Consider the following 21,892-nt stretch of genomic DNA (forward strand, 5'->3'; position numbering starts at 1 on the left):
ATATGATCACATTTTTACCAATAAAAATTTACAAAAATACTAAAATTGCGCTAATTGTATTTTGTACTGAGCGGTATATGGTCGCGTATGGCTAGATTTATTTTCTTACACCTAAGATCAATCCTACTAAAGTAAATTAATGAGTTTGTTGTTTGTCAATGATCCGCATTTGGTGCAGAAATAATGTTTTGCCTTTTGCGTAGTTACACTAAATGAAAACTGTAGATATGTATATATTTTAAGGTAATTTAAGGCACTTGTTTGTATTGTGTGAATGTAAATACGCATGCATACGCTCACCCGTACAATGTTAACTTATTTACTCCTAATTCTCATGTAAGTGAATTGTAAAAAATTCTTATGAGAAATAAAATTATTTAAACCGATAATGATACAACTAGAATAATTAGATTCCCATGAAAAATCCTGGTTAGGCACCAAATTGTAACAGCTAACCTTTGTCGTCAAAATTATCGGTAATGTGGTCTGATTAGCGCAGTAGTAATTACAGCAGCGGTGGAGTTTATTTCTAGCGCAACTGACTAGGGTCGACAAAAAAAGTAATATAATTTAAACTGTTTATTATAATAAAAAATCAAATTTTTAGACCCAGATTACTTAGCATAATCTACTTTTTATAGATTGTTAGCTAAGAAGTATGAAGTTTTATTTCTAACCACATTATTATTACAAAGCCACCATAAGCGTCAAGTTACTACGAAAAATATTAATTGTAGTGTACTCCCACAGTTTGTCGCCGGAAAGTCTGTATAAGACTTACACAGGCTCTAAAGAGGGTGTTATTTGAGGGTTTACCTTCTTTGTAATAATTGATGTGTTGTCTGAATAAATATAATTCTATTCTATTCTATTCTACCTTCTCGCTGACTCTCCTGGAGCAGTCGGCCACGAGGCGGCGCGCGTCGCTGCCGGCGTGCAGGCGGCACGCGCCGCCCGCCTTGATGAGCTCGGCGGCCGCCTCGCCCAGCTCCACCACCGCAACGCGAATGCTGTAACAAACATTATGATTAAACTATTTTATATTTTCTTATGAGACCTTCATCTTTACTACTGCTAGTTCGTCACAAACAGATACCTCACAACTTATAAACATAATTGAATCTCTACAGGTTTAGAAATTTCCGGGCCAATCTTTCATAAATGCGAAGTTGCGAACTTTAAAAATATGTTTATCTGAACTACGTTCCTCCCGAATTTCATAACGGTACGATAAAATATTCAAAATATCATCTAACGAACATGAAAAGTACATCCCTACTTAAAGATAAATATAGTATATTATTCAAGTAGGCATATTACAAATGCGCTTAACGTCAAATAAAGCTACCCCTAAGACCTTAAAAGTTTTCAAATGAATATTAGTCCTAAAAAATCTTTTCCACATATTAAATTTACTAGTGCAAATGCTAGCTGTCAAATTGGTGTCGTCAATCGACATACAACAACGACATTTTAATATATATATATATATATATATATATATTTTTTTTTTTTTTAATTGTATGATGTATTGATGTTTGAGTGGCGTACCTGTTAGCCACGTCGGCGTTGGGCGTGGTGGCCGAGGCGCCCACGCTGTCCTGGGCGAGCTGCTCGTACTTGCCGCACAGCTCGTTGCCCAGCACCACCAGCCGGCTGGCGTCCGTCGCCGCCTTCGCCGTCTGTAACAAATTTAACATTTAAAAATGCTATTATCTCTACTATATCTCGCGTGTCCAATCGTCCGATGATGATCCCTATGGCAGTTCATTTTTAGGGTTCCCTATTACTAAGACTCCGCTGTCCGTCCGTCTGTCACCAGGCTGTATCTCATGAACCGTGATAGTTACACAGTTGAAATTATCACAGATGATGTATTTCTAACACTATCCACTTATATTTATCCACTGGATTGGACAAATCAAACAGGTAGCACTCAGCTCCTCCGTTTAAGTATGTATGTAAATATTGTTAACTAACATAGTAGCATCAGGCGTCTTTTCTTTAGGATAGTTTTTATCACAAAAAAAGCGCTGGTGGCCTAGCGATAAGAGCGTGCGACTTGCAATCCGGAGGTCACGGGTTCAAACCCCGGCTCGTACCAATGAGTTTTTCGGAACTTATGTACGAAATATCATTTGATATTCACCAGTCGCTTTTCGGTGAAAGAAAATATCATGAGGAAACCGGACTAATCCCAATAAGGCCTAGTTTACTCTCTGGGTTGGAAGGTCAGATGGCAGTCGCTTTCGTAAAAACTAGTGCCTACTCCAATTCTTGGGATTAATTGCCAAGCGGACTCCATGCACCCATGAGCCATGGCAAAATGCTGGGACAACGCGAGGAAGAAGAATAAGAGTTTTTATCACAAAAACCATGGTTTCTCGCAGAATCTCCTCGAATTTCGTGGCCAAAAGCCATGGTAAATATTCTTTCAATGTGTGCAAAATAGACAGTAGTAACTTCAACATCTCCTTCGGAACTTGTGTGCTTACCATGTCAGTAGCGAGTCGAGCGATCTCCTTCGCAGTGCCGACCATCCTCGTCTGATAGTCGACGAACGAGTCGGTCTCGTCGAACGACCCCACCAGCGACAGTCTGAAACAACGATAATATTCCATTTACCAATTTGCTGAATAAGCTACGCTATACTTAAAAAAAAAAACATCGTTTATTCATAAGAACGGAGTCACGGCCCATGACAAATTTACTTTCGGTACTAGAAAACATATAAATATAACACAGACGGTTAAAGATCAATAATATTTTTATCACTTGTCACTATCTCCGTCACTTTCGCGCTTACCTACTTGTCAGAACGTGACAGACATGGTGACAAAATAAATGATAAAGAGCCGACCATCTTAGCCCTACTGATTGAATTATTTTCTTCGTATGTAGGGTTAGCAATCCGGATCTGGACCTTCCCATACATTTCACATCCGTCGTGCAAACTCTATTCGTATGACAGTTTTCATATTAAGTACTTTATTTTATAGTCATTATACTATGATGTACAGTCAGGGACTTTAATTGCTGAGCCACTTGGGGTTCAAGCTAACTTGGTTGTCAATACTAACGAGATGAAATGTCCAATGTGAAGTAAACCCTAAATGGCTCAACAAGTCCGTGACCGAACCAATAATATAATAGGTCGCCTTTTATAGTAAATAAAATGCAGAAAATATATCTCTGCAGTCTATTTTGCTTCGTTTAGATCGTTTTGTTCTACGATAAAGATTCATATATGAAATAACTTTTGAATAAAAATAATAATAAAATCTATAAGGAAACGAAAACTAAAATATGACTAAATTCAATCTAAAAGTAAATTATATAAAAAAAGGTTTTTTTTTTACTTCTTCATCTTAGGTTTAATACAGGGTGTGTCCTGTAACAGGAGCAATAAATTAAACTGTAGGCTGTACTCCTCAAACTGACCAACATTCGTTCAGCGACTTTTAAAAATAACTTATGTTTTGATTTTCATTACACTTTGAACTTTATTCTAAGGCGCAATGTATTGCGAATTTTGTTATGTTTAAAGCGTGACAAGCAACGTCAAACACACTGATGTCAGCGTACATTGAAAGTAATATTTAATTTGTATGAAAAAGATAAAATCTAAAGGTTTCGTAATTTTTAAAGTTGTTAATCAAAAGTTATATCGTTTGAGGAGTACAATATATGGTTTAATTATTTGCTCGTGTTCCAGGAAACATCCGGTATAAAAGAACAAATTTAATCCAAACATAATTTTTACGTTAAAGTTCTAGCGTTTCAGCAAAACGCTGAATATATTACAACATACACCATATTAAAACATCCACATTTAAAACACATGTCATTCACTACACACGCCGTGATTTTACAACTACAATTGACCTTATTTTGTGCCGAAATCCATCTTTCATTTCACGAATCGCCTCCATCGTGACGTCTGACGCGGGAGCGAGCGAGCGGCTACTGAGACTGCATTTGTTATTCTATTGGTACTTAGTTTCAAAGAGAGATGAAAGAATAAATAGATGGTGCGTCTAAATTATGGAAAATATAGCAGGGGCGGTTTTAGTTTATTTTCAAGTAGGCATATTACGATGCGCTTATGAACGTCAAATAAAACTACGCCGGCTCTAACCCTACCCGAGAAGATTTAAATCCCTCCTAAATTATTAAACCCTTTATACAATTATTAATAATATTATTGATGCTCCGTTTTTATTACATTCACTTTCCTTCAGAGTCCCTCGACGTTGTGAACGTGCTTGCAGGAAAAAACCCCTCTTTTACATCCCCCGTAGTCGGACTGCTTACGCAAAAAATAGTTTTGTTAGAAGGGCGTGCAGGTTGTACAACGAAAAATTTCTGAGCCTTGATATTTTCTGTGAGAAACTTAATAGATTTAAAACACTATCTATGCAGTGTAATAATTAATATTGTTACACTGCATATTGCTTACACTGCGATTGGCGCAATAAAGAAATAATCTCAGTATTAGATTTTATTGCTTTTTATAATTTCTTTATAAAAAGCAATAATAGATAACAAATCCTGAGAATTCAGTGTGTAAACAATTAGTAACAATACCATAAGGTTGTTATAATGCTCTTATATTTTTATTCTCATCATTTTTCTTTTCTTTTTTTTTGTGTTTTGTTTTTGCGCGCACAAATAGCTCTGTTTTACTATGTAGAAACTACTTAATAAGCATGATGTTAAAATATTTTCATTAAGGAAACTGTAAGTCTAGTTTTAAGAAAAGTTCCAGTGTTATATATTATTATAAAAGACTGTTTGTTTCTTAAATACATAAATTAAAAAAAAAAAAAAATTATTATAGGAGGACATCCCAATATTGGACGGCAAAAAACTCGGTATTTTGACAGCCTACCTGTATCCTGTTTGTCACGAGTCACTGACGGTGTTAACACCGGATCTCTTTCTTTCGCATAATTATCTAAAGTCATAATGTAATGATAGTCATATTATCATTAGTCATAACTCTGAAACCGTTAACGTTTCAAGAATTTCCTCAGGTTATCCTATAGATAGGTTAGGTTAGGTTTGTTTTATGGCAATCCTCAAAAGTTACGCGTTTCTGAGAAAAACGAAATTACGGCTAACGAAAATGCGGACAAACAATACATTATGACTTGAAACTTTATGGGAAACAATAGAGACCCGTTATCACTGATATATAAGCTATCATCTGTGTAACTTACTTTCTATATATCTCGTTGGCCCTAATATGTCAGTACGAGCGAGATGCATACAAAGTAAATTACGTAGAAGTTAGCGTTACTGTCAATGTTGACACTGTCAGTGACTCGTGGTAAGGGTACAGGTTCCTTAGGGGCCATGCACAAAGCGACTGTCATGCGTAAGAGCGTAGAGACTACGACGAAGCATTCCTTTTTAGGGTTCCGTAGCCAAATGGCATAAAACGGAACCCTTATAGTTTCGCCATGTCCGTCTGTCTGTCTGTCTGTCTGTCTGTCCGAGGCTTTGCTCCGTGGTCGTTAGTGCTAGAAAGCTGAAATTTGGCATGGATATATAAATCAATAAAGCCGACAAAGTCGTACAATAAAATCTAAAAATTTTTTTTTTTTAGGGTACCTCCCCTACACGTAAAGTGGGGGTGAATTTTTTTTTCGCTTCAACCCTAGAGTGTGGGGTATCGTTGGAAAGGTCTTTCAAATCTATTAGGGGTTTTCAAGAAACATTTTTTGATAAAGTGAATAAATTCGGAGATAATCGCTCCGAAAGAAAAAAAAAATGTGTCCCCCCCCCTCTAACTTTTGAACCATAGGTCCAAAAAATATGAAAAAAATCGTGGAAGTAGAGCTTAAGAAAGACATTAAATGAAAACTATAGCGGACATGATCAGTTTAGCTGTTTTTGAGTTATCGCAAAAAGTTTTCCCTTCATAGTAAAAAGACTTACTTTAATTAGGTACTGATTATGCAAATTTGCCTATTTGTTTAACTCGGGTGAAAGGTACCGTTTCATCCCTTGGTTAACAATATACTATACTTTAAGCTCCAGTTTAGCTTATTGTGACGGAAGAGTAACTACGGAACCCTACACTGAGCGTGGCCCGACATGCTCTTGGCCGGTTTTTTATACATTCAATTATTGTTTGTAGTTCAAAAGAAAGCGTTAATGCAATAATAAAAGGGCTTGCTATAGGGCATATTCTAGCAGCAGTTTTTTTCCAATGGTCATCCGATTTTGGATATCGGATAAATCAAATCATCATAAAACGTATAGGGGTCACGTTGAGCTAATAATTACATACACAGTTACATAGAGAAGGTACTAATTTTTAAAAAAGGCAGAGGATGAAACTAAATACCTTGAAGAAACTCTAATTTCAAAATCCAGCCATCTTGTTCAGGTATCAAAAGTGCGGTTACAATATTTTTACCATTTTTGTGCGTCTTATCTATGGTTCAAATAAAAAAAGAACCTTTCATTTATTTTAAGGCATCAGATTAACAATAGCTAACCTACCGGATCTATCCCGATGGGATAGAAAATGCGAAATTGAGAACAGAAGTTGAGAAATTTTACAAGTAAAATGGCGGCAGTGCTTTGCTCATCATAATGTATAAGCTGCAGAGTTAAGTGTTCCCTGCAAACAAATTCATATGGGGGGGGGAGGTGTTACATATGTAACTCTGCAGCTTACTGTACTAAGCATATGGTTAATATTCATTTAAAAACAGCCAGATATAACCATCGAAGTTATCAAGCGTGTTTGGACTATCTTTAGTACGTTAGATCACCTCTCGAGCGGGCAGACGGCCAAGTGCAATCCATTGGAGAACCGCATCTATACTTCGATCTCAACCCGTCTGTCTGTATCTGGACGGTATATTCCGAATGACTCATCTGACAGTTTTATAATTTACGTAAACAAATTATTTATTTTCATTTTTAGAATGACTTTTGCGAGTTCAAATGTTGCAAATAAAATCGTTAATTGTTGGTTGATTGATTTAGATATTCGAATAAACGGCCGTCACCTTAGATATAAGAGCGATAACATGGCACTACCCCGTTCAGCAGAGACTTAATTAATTGTATTTTATAATTGTTGATGTGCTTTTGTTTGCTTGTATGTATATACATGTCAACATGGATGTTGACTTGTTATTGGTGCCCTTGTGGCTTATTTGCTGAATAAATGTTGAAGTTGAAGCGCTAAACAAGACATGTTGTCGTTTTGCCAATGCGAAGCATTTTCGCTACATAGCGGGAAATCGATGGGGCCAATACAAGCTTACATTTGTACAGTTAACATCAAAAGTAGCGGATGAAACAACGCGCCAAAAGTATCTGATATTCCGGATAACTTTTCTAAATATAGATAAATTTCTAAAATTCGTGCTCAAAAGTATATCTTTTACAGTCTTAGTTGTTCTATGTTAAAGACATCACTTTTTGTTAAGCTGTTACAGAATGGTAGATACTTATGAAACGTTATTTGATCCGCTACTTTTGATGCTGACTGTACATCAAAATGAAATAATGTCATTTTGATATTATTAGTCCGTATGTATCGCTCCCGCCAATACATGTACGGACACTGAGCGAAATGTACACGCGAGTAGATAACTAAATAACACCATTTTGATATAATTTTGATGTCAAATGTACGTACGAATTGGCTTCCATGTTATAGAGTACGATGTAGCGCTAAGACCCCTAGCTAGGTAGTGTAATTATGATGTTAATAATTGTATTTTTTTTCTTTCTTTCCTAGCTTAGTGGTAAATATGTTCAGTACGCCTAAGATGGTCGGCTCTTTATCATTTGTCACCATCCCTGTCCCGTTCTAACAAGTATGTAAGCGCGAAAGTGACGGGCATAGTGACAAGTGATAAAAATGGAACCATGCTGCCACCGCAGGGTTTATTTGATAAACAAAACTAATTAAATACTTTTTTCCATGTTACCTGCCAATTTTTCTAATCTCGAAATAATGTCTTACGTTTATTTTATCTAGTGTAGAAAATGTACAATATTGGCACACTTGTAGATTAGACACGCCTATAGTAAATAAAGCAATGATGCGCCGGGCTATTCCGGGCCCTCGGGTCATCGCAGTCGTATTTATACGTGCGCTAGGTTAAGGACGCCCTGACGTAACCGCATATATAGTTAGCTCCACCACATGTTACATATACTCGTACGAATATATATTAGAAACTACGTATCCTATATTTCCTTGTTTACGGATTTTATCAAAATTTTCCCCTTTTTTATGGACCCGGGTATAGTCGTTAGATTTGTAGCTGGCCCTCAACGGCTTATCCATTGTCTATTGTTAACTAAAACGGCGCGTGCCAGTACCGAAAAAAGGGTCGTATAATTCTAATTGGCACCTGAGCTCTGGCTAGTCTAACGCATATCGAGGACACATTTTAGGCTGGTTCTGTAGTGTTCGACTCGCCGGCACTCAGTAACCGTATAGGGACCACACAAGAACTCGCATATTATTTTTCCATTTGTTCATTTTGAATCTTATTTCAATTACCATAGGAGTTGTAATTAAATAACCGGTAAAGTGACCGGGTCCTTTTTTTGCAGATAGTGGCACGCGCCGTTTTAGTTAACAATGGACAAAGGATAAGCCGTTGGGGGACAGCTACAAATCTAACAACTATATGTTCTTAAACTACGTGAAAAAGAGAGTTATGGGCACTGTGAATGACACCTCGCTTTGTGTAGTAGGGCACAGCCAGTGGATGTCATTCCAGATCTAGAGCAGAGCCCAACTTACAGAGTAGTAGAAGTACCTCCACCTTACAGAAAACCGCAGCCAAATAACGCTAGACCCTACTTATAGTGTTGTGTTCCTGCCGGTGAGGTTGCCAGAGCTCAATGAGAGTGCGGAGTGTTAGCGTCGGCAACGCGCATGTAACTCCTCTTGCTTGCTACGGAGACTGCTTATAATCAGGCGGGCCGTATGCTTGTTTGCCACTGTAAAATATCTGTAAAACCATTTCTAAGAATATAATATATATATATATATATATATATATATATATATATTATGTTATGGTTTCTTATTTTACTTTTGTATTAAAAAAAAATCCGGAGAGCAGAACATAGTTGCTAAGTGTGTCTATAAAGCGAGGCTAAAGGTCGAGCTTTGTAAAGGGCTTAAGGTCCTCCGAGGGGGCGTCGTGGTAGAATGTTCGCGATCCTAGGACGTCTACCTAAACGGCACATTGTGGGAAACGCCGGGTTAAATGGGTAGGCTCCTCCCCTTCTTTCTAATTCCCAGATGCGGGAGGTGAGTCCCACATGCTCCCAAAATGGGCCACCTCAAGCCCAGAGGGAAGATGCGTTCCTGCACCTGCATTGCCTTTAAAGAAAAGGGCTTAAGGTCAAGAGGGATAGCTTTTATGCGAGGACAAAGGTCGAGCTGCTGGAGAGCAAAGCTTGGACCAGTGTGTTGTCATGTCGAAAAAGCTTCGTTGCCTAAGTAAGGTACGAATTAGAAAAGCTTGATTATATCACTGTTGTGTACAATACTTTGTCTACGAGTCGTCTAAAATAATACTTTCTTGTACTATAAGACCTACATAATTAATGAAAATTGATACGTATCTCGCTAGACAGAAATGTAGTACAAAAGACATAAACGCATCATTCGTTTAGTCTTTTCTGTGGAAGTGCGGCGGCACGTGATTGGTGAATTTTTCTTTTATAGTTGACTACAGCGTACCGAAATGAATATTACAGTTGAGTTGGGAGCCCAAACAAAAGTACTCAATTGTAGTTTGGTATACGAAATCTTAATTGTATACCTTATAGTTTACCCGGCCTATGTGTTAAGTATAAGGTATGTACCTGCTAGGAGTGAGCTTGCACACGGAGCGCTGCAGGGAGTCCAGCAGCGGGCCGACGGCGCCGCGCTCCGTGCTCGCGGTCCTCGCGCACTCCAGCAGCTCGGTGAGCGCAGCGCGGCACAGCTGGCTCTGCTGGTCCACGGTGCGGTGCGCGGTGAGGGCCTGGAAGCAGGGGAATTGTGAGCGGGAGGTCTAATTATGGAATCTAGAAGGTGCTAGATGGCTAATTTTAGCAAATATAATAGATATACATACATAATTATCAAAATATTAGACCGTTTCACGATATAATACTTTGTTTACTTTAATTATGTTCAGTCATGATTGCGATATGGCATTGAATTGTGGAGTTTTTCTTTTCGATTCAGTTTCCTTCTAAAATTGAGATACTAAACATAATTTTGTCACTTTTTGGGTACCTCTGATTCGGACGGTGGCATACATAGTGCATTCTATTTAGGGAATATCTTGTCTAGTCTTTGGGAGTTTATTGCGTCTGAACCAGTATTAGAAATATGTAGCAAAAACTACTTACAGTAGGATTTCCGGCAGCCTGGCTAGCGGCATGGGTGACCAGGGCCAGCGTTTCTAGTACGGTTCGAGCGTGCTCGATGAGCTCGCCTGATGATGATGATGACGTCATGTTGGAGGATGCGCCGATGGTGGCCGAAACGAGCGGCTCACAGTATGATACCTAAGAGAAAATAAAAAAAGTTAAAATTGTCCCATTTTGTGCACAAAAATCTGATAGATTTAGAACAAATAGTGAACTTGAAGATAAAATAGCTATTTTACTATAATTTTACTATAAATGTGAATATCCTCAAACTTAAAAAAAAAAAAAAAATTATATATAGTTGAACATAAATTGTTTTAGTAAATAAGTACAGATATCAGTTATTTTTCTATCTTATACAAAAATTTGCATTAGCCATAACTATATTTATTTCAGTTAACATAATTATAATTTATGAACCTCCAGGTCTTTTTGTTGTGATACATCTTTTGTATTGCTTTTTTTATATGTTTGTATGACTGTTTGGTTTCTTAGTTTTGTTTTTTTTGTCCAGGAATTAATCCTATAGAGAGCAAAATAACTCTGAGAGACAGATAACACTTAATAGACAGGTGACACCATAAAACCTAATTCCTATGAAAATTATCTCGATATTTTGCAAAATTTATCACTTCAAAGGCAGTACAGAGCTAACTTGGAAGAAGTGGACGGAGTCCAAGACTGGAATGATAGAAATCCTTACCAATTGTACAACAGAGTGTCCTAGATTCTCCGCTTCTCCCTTCGCCGCGACACGGACCGGCTCGATGCGTTCCAGCATCTCCGTGGTGCTGTTCTCTATTTGCTCCAGGTAACCTGAGAAAGAAGACAGACATCAATTACAGAACGAGATTCTAGCCTTTTGAAGGGTTTACATCGAATTGTTTCACATTAAATCAAGGGCAAATACCATTTTAATGTAAAAAATCACACGGAAATTTGATTATAAAGCCCGACCAGAAATATATGATCATTGTCAAGAGGGCGCTGCTATTCTCTATAGGTTGACAGTTCAATTTAGTATGAAAAATTTAGTTGCAATGAAATTTCGCAATATGGCGCGTGATCATATATTACTGGTCAGGCTTTACTTGCAAGGGCAGACTTTAATCAAAATCTTAGTAGGTTAAAGTTGGCTCGATAGAAAAAAAATCTAATTTTCATTTAATTTCAGTTCTATCTATTGAGTTTTTTTTTATGATATACATAGAAGGGAAACGAACAGAACATTCGCTTAAGGTGGTTCGATTTTCATACAAAAAACAATCGCTATTTATTAATTAATTACACAATATTATTACATAAATAGTTGCGCATCTATCTACTTTCGAATATTCATTTGCGCTAAATTAATAGAAAAACTTTGTTTCATACAGAAATCATGCAATAATCAACGTTATATTTTTATAAATTTTACTCATGTGTGTGTGACAAATGTCGTGTACAAATACATCGCGGCGTTGCCACTCCATGCATCGGCGCGACGTTGCGATGTTTGACGCGTTTTTAGCTGACTCTGTCGACACTGACACTCAGTGTGACCAGGCGTACGATAATTGTCGTACATGTACGATAATTTGGGCCCCAGTATGACGTAATGTTCCAAAGAGCATTATCGTACACTAAAGTACTATAATTTCAGCCCTTGGATGATGCCACCTTAAAAGTTTAGTAATTTGAAGCAAAATATGACACTTTCTCTCAGAAATAGGCTAAAATTAGTATCTTTTGGGTGTTCGGCTCCTTGGTGTAAGTTTAAAGTTTAAAATGTCACAATTTCCTGTATACCGTTTGAGTCTATCCCAAAAATACACAAACATAAACAGATTTTTGGCGCAATTTAGACGAAAATTGTCTTTTTTTTTATTATTAATTGGAAGTTTAAGCTTATTTTGCAAGACATTTTTAGGGGCTGCCTTTTTGATTGGCGTACGATATTTTTTTCAACGGTACAATAATATTGACACTCAAGTACGATAATTCTCTTCCGCTCACCTGGCAACACTGCTGAAACTTGACAGGACCTGGGGGCCTACCGCGAAAATCTAAATTCGCAAATTGTGGGGATCTTTCTCTTTTACTCTCACTAAGACGTAATTAGAGTGACAGAGAAAAATGCCCGAAATTGACGAATTTCGAATTTCCCGGTAGCCGCTGGCCCTCATGATCAGGTCATCTAAAAAGGCAAAAGCCTAAGTAGTAAAATTCCTAGAACGCACAACAGCTAGCTAGCAAAATGCCTGAAACGCACCATGCCTGCTTTTTTTATTACCTAAATCGCATTAGGACCTAATAGCAAAATACCTGAAACGCACCATGTTTGCTTTTTTGATTACCTAAATCGCATTAGGACCTAGTAGCAAAATGCCTGAAACGCACCATGTCTGCTTTTTTGATTATCTAAATCGCATTAGGACCTAGTAGCAAAATGCCTGAAACGCACCATGTCTGCTTTTTTGATTACCTAAATCGCATTAGGACCTAGTAGCAAAATGCCAGAAACGCACCATGTCGAAAAAAAAACAAGCGGACGATAAAATTTAAAAAAATATATGATGTACATTACCATCAAAACTACCACCCAAATTTGGATTGAACGAAATCTAGTAAGTAGTTTTTTTTTAATCCGTCATAAATAACTTTTATGTTATATGTTACTTGCTGCTACGGAACCCTTCATGGGCGAGTCCGACTCGCACTTGGCCGCTTTTAATTTAAATAAGGGAATGTTTCCTTTAATTAAAACAAGCTAACTTTTAAGGATTTAAGCCCTCCAAGGGCCTATTTCACCACGGTGACAGGTGCGACAAATGTGAAAGTGTCCATTACTGGCTTTGCAGGCGTCCATAGGCCACAATTACCACTTACCTTCGGGCGGGATGTGTGCTAAAAAAACTTAATAATTTCGCCAATAAACAGATATTACTTTCGCGAAGAGCTTGTCAAATTGTCACAATAACACTACAATTGTAGCGGGTGCCGGGTGGCTCTATACTCCAATTTTTAATTCAAGACTAAAAAATCTACTATAATGATGCCACAGCAACAAAATTTTCGTATTATAGATCCCTATTTTGTAAAATACACGTCAAGATAATTTACTTATTGGTGTATACAGGACAATTGCTTATCAGATATACTACAATTTAGGTAAATCTAATTTAAAGTATATTGCCATTCAGCTGTTTTGCGTTTTAGACATTACATAAATTAGGCAACAGCATATTTTGTGACTCTGCTACTCAGACATTTGACGTTTTGGATGATTTAAGTCTTAGGCATTATGATTGTAATGTATTTTACTTCTTAGGTATAAAGCTTCTTAGACATCCGTTTCAGGCATTTTGCTACTTAAGCGTTTTGCTTTTTAGATGACCTGATCATGAGGGGCCGCTGGTGCTTGAGGTACTTGATAGAAAACAACGCTGCCGCATGTTCTGAATTGTGATTTTATGTGTTTTTGGATTGAAAATGATAGCAACGTCTAAATCAAGTTACAAAAATCATCGATATTCTGGTCCGCGAAAAACCAGGAAAAGTGTAACTGTAATTGGAGTCTACAAAAATGACCAATTCATAGAAAATATGACCTAGAAACTAGTTCACTTTTATAAAACTCAATTTTGCCCGAGATTGTACTTAGGCGAATACCTAAGGGAGCTAAGTGTATTGATCTTGAATAATTAGTTGGCTAATACATATATGACTCCAACATGATATGGACATTTACATCATAACTATTATACCTAGTTCGTTACTAAGTTCTGTTACTCGATTTCTTTCTTTCTTCCTAGCGTTGTCCCAGCATATTGCCACGGCTCAATGGAGCTTGGGGTCCGCTTTGACAACTAATCCCAAGATTTGGCGTAGGCACTAGTTTTTACGAAAGCCACTGCCATCTGACCTTCCAACCCAGAGGGTAAAACTAAGCCTTGTTGGGATTTGTCCAGTTTCCTCACGATGTTTTCCTTCACCGAAAAGCGACTGGTAAATATCAAATGATATCTGTTCTGAAGTTCTGTTACTCGATTTGCAACCTCTTTATTTCCGTTAAAACAAATGCTACCGAATAAATAAAAAATGACATAATGTGGTGGATTTGTGAGCTATAATTATATACCACACATAACGCTTATCTCGTCGTATCTATAATGAATTGGGGCCTAAAAGAGAATCGTATTCCAATTTTTTGAAACGCTTGTATTACTTTCTATATTAACTAAAAGTTGCCTCAAAATTCAGCTTTTATACTAAAAACGGCTTTAAATATGTTAAATTAACAAAATATATTTTGAAAGATGGTTTCGCGCCCAAAACGCTCTTTGAAAATTGTGTGACGTCACAGTTTATGGTTTGACACATAACTACATACACACGTAGAAGATACGAACTGTCAACTGATATTTGTCATTTGTTGTTAATCGCCTAACTGTCAACAGTGTCAATCCGAGAGTTGTGACGTCATCAGAATCTTCAATGACGTTTCGAGTTTGGTCACGTGACGTGTGCCAAAAGATATTTTAAATTCAATATTTACAAAAATATGGTCATTACAGGTCCCCTAAAAGTAGTTTAACATGTTCTTATAATCCAAAAAATTTTTTGGGATACAATTATGCCCTAAGATTTGTAGATGGAAACAACCCTATTGCGTTGCACAAATGTGGGCACCCGCCAAACATGATTTTGGGTGTGTCATACTCAGGGCTAACACAGATTCATTTCTGTGAAAAGGTGTGAAAACCGGAAACTGGAAACCGTTCTCGAACCAATAGTGAAGCCCTTAAGCCACACCCTATTTCAAAACCAGCCATGGATCTTTGAACAGGACTCAGCTCCTGCACATAAGGCAAAAACAACTCAAGCCTGGTTTCGAAGGAACAAAATTGACTTTATTGCCCACGAAGACTGGCCGTCCTCCAGCCCGGACCTTAACCCTCTGGATTATGCCATATAGCAGGTTATTGAGGAGAAAGCCTGTGCTAAACCCCACACAAATCTTAACTCCCTCAAGCGGGCCATAGTTAAGACAGTGACGGAATTAGACATGACAATCGTGCGTGCCGCTATTGATGACTGGCCTCGTCGTTTGAGGGCCTGTGTCAAAGCCAGAGGAGGCGATTTTGAATGATATTGTCATATGTAATTCCTGATTTTGTGTACTTCATTTTAATATATACTTTATTAAACTTTCGTTGGTATATTTTATGTAGATAAAGATTATTGAAGTAACAGAATTTAATAACCAACTAGGTAGAAAATAATGCAATACATAAACACATAAATTGGATATGATGTGATCCGTTGAATGAAATTGACAATAAATAAAATAAATAAATAATTTTCTATCTCTAGGCATTGTGTGAAACTTCTAGTTGTGACAAAATATCGGGAAATCAATAATATAAACAAACATGGTAAATATCTCATTTCTTTTTATAATGGTTATAAATAGAAGGCAATGCAATTTTGTAACTCACTGTAATTTAATTAAATGTATCGTAAAAAAAATGTTTTAGTAAGGGATTGCTTTAATTTTAGAACAAAACAGCGTTTTTTTTTTTAAAAAAATACCGGAAAATCTGACTTACAAATTTGGACTTTCTTAGGTTCATTCTACTTAGACTCTTCTCCACCCTAGCATTAAAGAAAGATATCCTAAAATATCCATACCATTACGTCACATTTTAGTGTGAAAGAAATTTCAATGTAAAACTAAAATTTCAATACAAATTTTGGGGTTTTTTTAACACGAGGATTGATTATGCTAGTGATTCTGAGTTGGAAGAACCCAAAAATATCATGATGTGTGAGAATCAGATTTTTAATATGTTTATGGAAAACGCTCATATTTCTCATAAAATAATTTATTAATAATAGGTACCTACTTGATAATACTGATAACAAAAAAAAAATTTATGAGTCTCGAACCCACATCCTCTTGCATGTATTTCCACGTACATACCGCAACGCTATTGAAGCCTACTCACGCTGTGCCAAATTGTCTACTACAAGGATCCCAGTAAGACTGTTTGAATGTGTGAGTGATACTTAGAAATAGAGTCAAGAAACATTCTGTCGACATTAAGGGGTAGTTTTTGTACAATGAAGTGTTCAATGTTTGTTGTAATAGTTCAATATTTATTTAATGAGTGCGCTAAACATAATTTACAGTATAGAAATACCAAGACTACTCCACAAAAAAATTAAAACTCAAAATTTGCAATTGTGGCGCCATCTAGTGAGGTTTAAGCTTTGGGTAACCTAATCGAACCACCTTAATGGTAAGATCGTTCGTGTCATTCACGTGGACGTGTGCCTTGATTCGTATTGTCATATTATTAAAGGTTAGATTTGAGAAATCTGCGCGTCATCGTGGATGACACTTAACTATACCGTCGCCATGAACACGAGCAGCACCAGCCGGCCTTGATGGGAGTACACTCTTTTCTTGAAGGTTTCAAGGTCGTATCGGTCCGGAAATATATATATAGGATAGTTTACCTTGCAACGAGTCAGTCTTCATCTGAGGCAGCTCCTGGGCGACAGCTTGCAGAGCAGCTTGGTCAAGAGTGCGACGCTGTCTGCCGAGGGTCTCAAGTGCAGCTGCACATTCCCTCTGTCCCGGGGCTTTCTCTCTACAAAAAAAGTTTACAATGTATATTTATTTATGAATAAGCTCCCTATTTCAATACGCAGTCTATTGTCAACTGACAATAACAAATGACCGTACGTCGCCGTCAAAGATATGTTCACATTCCTCACCTTATTACAAAGGAGTAAGTTGCAAAATTGTAAACGTATCTTTGATGTCGACTGTACATTGCTGGAGGATAACTAATATTTAACCACGCATTCTCAATGTCAAATGAATGCCATACTCATATTGTTGCACCTAACTATATATAAGCGGGCATTGGAACTTTAACGACAATACACCTATACTCCAGCCGAAGTAGTTCTCCTTTAACGCCCCACCTCACATGGCGACCTTGCCAGGGACAGAGTAGGATGTCCGACAGATAATGATGTTTTTAGACATAGACATAGAATTTTTTTATTTAACACCACATTGAAAAATGTTTGCATGGCACAAATTTATGTTTACATGTAGATATAAAAAACATTTAAAATTATGATGCTAAAAAGGAGCGAACCTCAGCATGTGTTGCAGCAGGCTTACCTACTACAATGCTGGTTTTCAGGTCGACCCTTCGTACAATACAAATTTGCTTGCAATTTGAATTTGTTTTTGAATTGTTACCTGATGTCGCCAAGCAGACTCTTGATACTGTCGGACACGGTCTTGCTGTGCGTAGCCAACGCTTGCCACTGAGGGCGGGCGTCCGGTGTCACTGCGAGAGCCTTAGCTGACTCCAGCATCGAGCATGAAGCTGATATGATGCTCCTGTGGACCAAAATAGGTAGCTTTATGGCCAGATGTCAAATAAAAGTTGCGTTACGAGCTGCAGTGAAAGAGAGATATTGCAGTGAAATAACCCCAAGTGGCAGGTGAAACTTTGACAACTGGCACTATCCTAAAATTCTTTGGAGCTCAAGTGCAGATTATATGAATTTTTATAAAATTAATTGATGTAGTGCGATGTGTGCAGGCTGTCTGCGAACTGGCACAGGCTGCGGACTGTTGGGTGTCACATGCCTGCCGCTCTCGAGGATAGAGTGCTGGCTCTGCCTGGCTTGTGGCGAGATGCGCGCCGGCACGGAGCTGAACTGCGGGCTGTCTGCGAACTGGCACAGGCTGCGGACTGTAGGGTGTCACATGCCTGCCGCTCTCGAGGATAGAGTGCTGGCTCTGCCTGGCTTGTGGCGAGATGCGCGCCGGCACGGAGCTGAACTGCGGGCTGTCTGCGAACTGGCACAGGCTGCGGACTGTAGGGTGTCACATGCCTGCCGCTCTCGAGGATAGAGTGCTGGCTCTGCCTGGCTTGTGGCGAGATGCGCGCCGGCACGGAGCTGAACTGCGGGCTGTCTGCGAACTGGCACAGGCTGCGGACTGTAGGGTGTCACATGCCTGCCGCTCTCGAGGATAGAGTGCTGGCTCTGCCTGGCTTGTGGCGAGATGCGCGCCGGCACGGAGCTGAACTGCGGGCTGTCTGCGAACTGGCACAGGCTGCGGACTGTAGGGTGTCACATGCCTGCCGCTCTCGAGGATAGAGTGCTGGCTCTGCCTGGCTTGTGGCGAGATGCGCGCCGGCACGGAGCTGAACTGCGGGCTGTCTGCGAACTGGCACAGGCTGCGGACTGTAGGGTGTCACATGCCTGCCGCTCTCGAGGATAGAGTGCTGGCTCTGCCTGGCTTGTGGCGAGATGCGCGCCGGCACGGAGCTGAACTGCGGGCTGTCTGCGAACTGGCACAGGCTGCGGACTGCCTCCTGCAGCGGGCCGGTTGCGGCGGCGCAGCGGGACCGATTTGCCTGTTAAAACGATTCATTAGTCAAATTGCGTCAAGTCTGCGGGTTAAATATACTCAGCGAGCTTACAATGCCTTGCGCATTCAATACAATAATGCTTTTAGGATGCTGTTGAGACTGCCGCGGTTCTGCAGCGCATCGTCCATGTTTGCGGCGCACACGGACGGTGCAGATGCCGCGTGGCGCAAGACCGCGGCCTCACTGCTTGGCAGAGTATGCGGGAGTAGCAACAGCATTCTAAACATGATAGCTAATAAGCTAGATTGTCGTCCGTTGTGGGTCAGCGGACAAAGTCACTGTTGTTTAGAAATTATTACACATTTTATTAGTTTTCCTACTCCTCTACTGTTATCTGTCATTTATGCATTCATTAACACGAATATAAGAACATACATAAAAGGTTTCAAGAAAAGTCTATATTGTCTATTCCTCATAAAAGCTCTTGTGCTTTTAATCGCTATAACGTTACTGCGATTAATGGCTACCAACCTAACAAAACCAAAACGAATACAGTTTTAAACTAAGTGCATTGCTGCCAACTTACAAAATATTCATTTGGTTGCATAGTAAAAATAATTACTTCATAAGTCAGAAACCCGCATGTGACACCCGTAATATAGCAACACCCATAGACTACGAAGACCGCTTAGCGATGCTTGTTAGTCTCCGTAGGCTACGGTGGCCAAAATCGAGAAAAAACTGTTCAAAAATTTAATTTAGCAAGTAGCAAGTACCAGGGCCTCATGAGTTACGAGGTGTCGCTGACCGGCCGGCCGCGGCCCGGGGCGGGCCGGGCGCGTAACAAGGTATGCTCGCGCGTCTTGGCTATATACTTTTGCTTTGTTTACCTAAATTAAGATTTATTTTTGTTGACTCGTAGGAAAAGTATTGTATGCAACGTTGTATAAGTAGGTCAAAAAATGCTCGTGGCGTATTCCTTTACAATGTTCGCCTATGCCTTCGGCTCCGGCTCACATTGTAACTCACGCCACTCGCCTTTTTTGACCCTTCTTATACAACTGTTGCATAAAATACTATTACGGTTGTTACTAACATAAATGATAAGCTATAACTAACACAATTATGGACCATGTTTTGTCTTTAATAAAGAAATGTTATTTAATTTAATTTAGTACTATTTGACACAATTACCTGAGTAATCTTAACCTCCTGACGACCAGCGTCCTACATATAGTACATAGGCTTCAGTTAAGTAAGAAATTCGACAGAGTTGAATTAATACTGACAAATTTTGATTTCCGGCCGTCAGGAGGTATTCCAACGAGATTATTCGTATCATGGTCGTCTTATTCATATTAAGATACGGCATACTTGTGTGGGGAATTTCAGTAGAGGTAAAATAGCATTTCAGGCCTTAAAAAGTAACACTTAGCGTCTATTTCAGTGATCGGGCTTATTTATGTTATTTATCTAACGTACTAACCTCGCTATAATCGCTGTCCAGAGCCTTAATCTCCTTAACCAACGCCGCTGTAGAGTTGGCCACATCCTTAGCAGCTTGTACGAAATGTCGTTTAGCTTGCGGCTCGGTGGTCTTTCCGGAGGCGACGCGGCACGCGTTACAAAGGGCGCTGGTGTGCTTGGCGATTACTGTAGCAGCGGATAACACCTGGAGAACAAAGACATAATGTCACAAAAAGTAATAAGGATCAAGCCAACTGACTATAAAGCTGTTGTCGCTGCAAGATGGCAGCACTTGATGACGTCACATCGTCTGACGTCACCGAGTTGCGGTGGAAGAGAGAACACCGGTGCGGTTTTGTACTTCGACCGAGAACGTTGTCTTGATTATTGTGGGTGTTATTTGTACCTTTGTTGGTTAATAGTACAGTATTGCAGATGCCGGGAAGGGGCAATTCGTGGATGAGTTTCGATTACGATACGACGCGAAGCGGAGTCCGACAAAGAAGACGAATCCACGAATTGCTGTTCCTGCCGAGGCATATACAGTGCTTTTCTCCAAACATGCGAGGAAATCATGTAAAATAATTATAATTTAAGCATCAACCAGCACTCAAATCGAACCTTCACATCGAAAACGTCAAAAACAATTTCCCTCTTAAATTATTTTTTTAAAGTTAAAGGCACAACTATTCAGCCATTCAGTACCATTCAATATTCGCTCATTCAATATGTGTGCAATATAAGCTGTATTTGCACGCAACAGATCCTTTAAATAATATAAAAGTTATATAGTCTTTGATTTTATCAAGCAGTATTCACACGATCATACACGACGGTCTTACACGACTCTATCCTATAGCTTGAAATGATGCTGACCGCGTCGTGTAGACGCGGCTATAATCATTGGCTGTTTGTGTTTTTCTTAGTGGATAATGTTTTTAAAAAGTAAAAAACAATACAGTAATAATTTATCGTCCTTAAAATACGACAATAATGGTTTGAATTTTTTTGTTCGACCATAACGAAGAACTTCCCGTACTATTTTTCCTAGAATAAGGTGAACATTTCCGAGCATATTGCAGAAAAGTTAATTATATTGATTATTTATTACGATCCTTGGCTTTCGTTTGAATAAATGAAAGCATTGTGGAATTTCTGTTTTTATTTTTGACCTTTGTCCACGCAGTCCAAAATACTGGACATAAAATTTGACCCTCAGTTTGCACTTTTTCCCTAAACAGAATAATTACAATTATTTACCGCCGAGGAGGTTTGAACTCGCGACTTTTCGTGCTTTATTAGAACTAATATTAGAATTCAAGTTTTAGAACCGCGAAATAATTCTGGAAGTGATGAGATGAGTGACAATACTCTATTAGGCCATGCTGGTGATAGTAACTATAGTCTATAGATATTATGGGGCTTTAAAAAACTCAGTTGTTTAATTGCTAACCTGAAGGAAGGAACTAAAAAAATACTGACCTGTTGTTGATCGCTAGTCGGGTCGGCGAGGGCCTGGCAGGCCTGCTCGATGGCCACGGCCGCGCGCGCGAACTGCGCCTGGTCCACCAGCCCCGGCCGCCCCGCCACGGACGTCGGGTCCGACACGGCCACCT

The 21,892-nt window shown here is 38.9% G+C and overlaps 1 protein-coding gene across 1 annotated transcript in view; it reads right to left on the bottom strand.

Annotated features, from left to right (window-relative positions):
* LOC133532287 (talin-1) overlaps nt 1-21,892 on the bottom strand; it is a 165,395-nt gene that overhangs the window by 30,126 nt on the left and 113,377 nt on the right. Inside the window, exons 37-47 of the mRNA XM_061870891.1 lie at nt 21,759-21,890; nt 20,296-20,481; nt 18,700-18,854; nt 17,684-17,827; nt 16,924-17,057; nt 11,123-11,235; nt 10,399-10,557; nt 9,865-10,025; nt 2,496-2,598; nt 1,552-1,682; nt 878-1,010 (exon numbers count right to left, since the gene is read on the bottom strand). Coding sequence (XP_061726875.1) covers nt 878-1,010; nt 1,552-1,682; nt 2,496-2,598; nt 9,865-10,025; nt 10,399-10,557; nt 11,123-11,235; nt 16,924-17,057; nt 17,684-17,827; nt 18,700-18,854; nt 20,296-20,481; nt 21,759-21,890 — 1,551 coding nt within the window. The remainder of the gene's footprint in view (nt 1-877; nt 1,011-1,551; nt 1,683-2,495; nt 2,599-9,864; nt 10,026-10,398; nt 10,558-11,122; nt 11,236-16,923; nt 17,058-17,683; nt 17,828-18,699; nt 18,855-20,295; nt 20,482-21,758; nt 21,891-21,892) is intronic.

This window comes from Cydia pomonella, chromosome 26 (genome assembly GCF_033807575.1).
Source record: "Cydia pomonella isolate Wapato2018A chromosome 26, ilCydPomo1, whole genome shotgun sequence".
Lineage (NCBI taxonomy): Eukaryota > Metazoa > Arthropoda > Insecta > Lepidoptera > Tortricidae > Cydia > Cydia pomonella.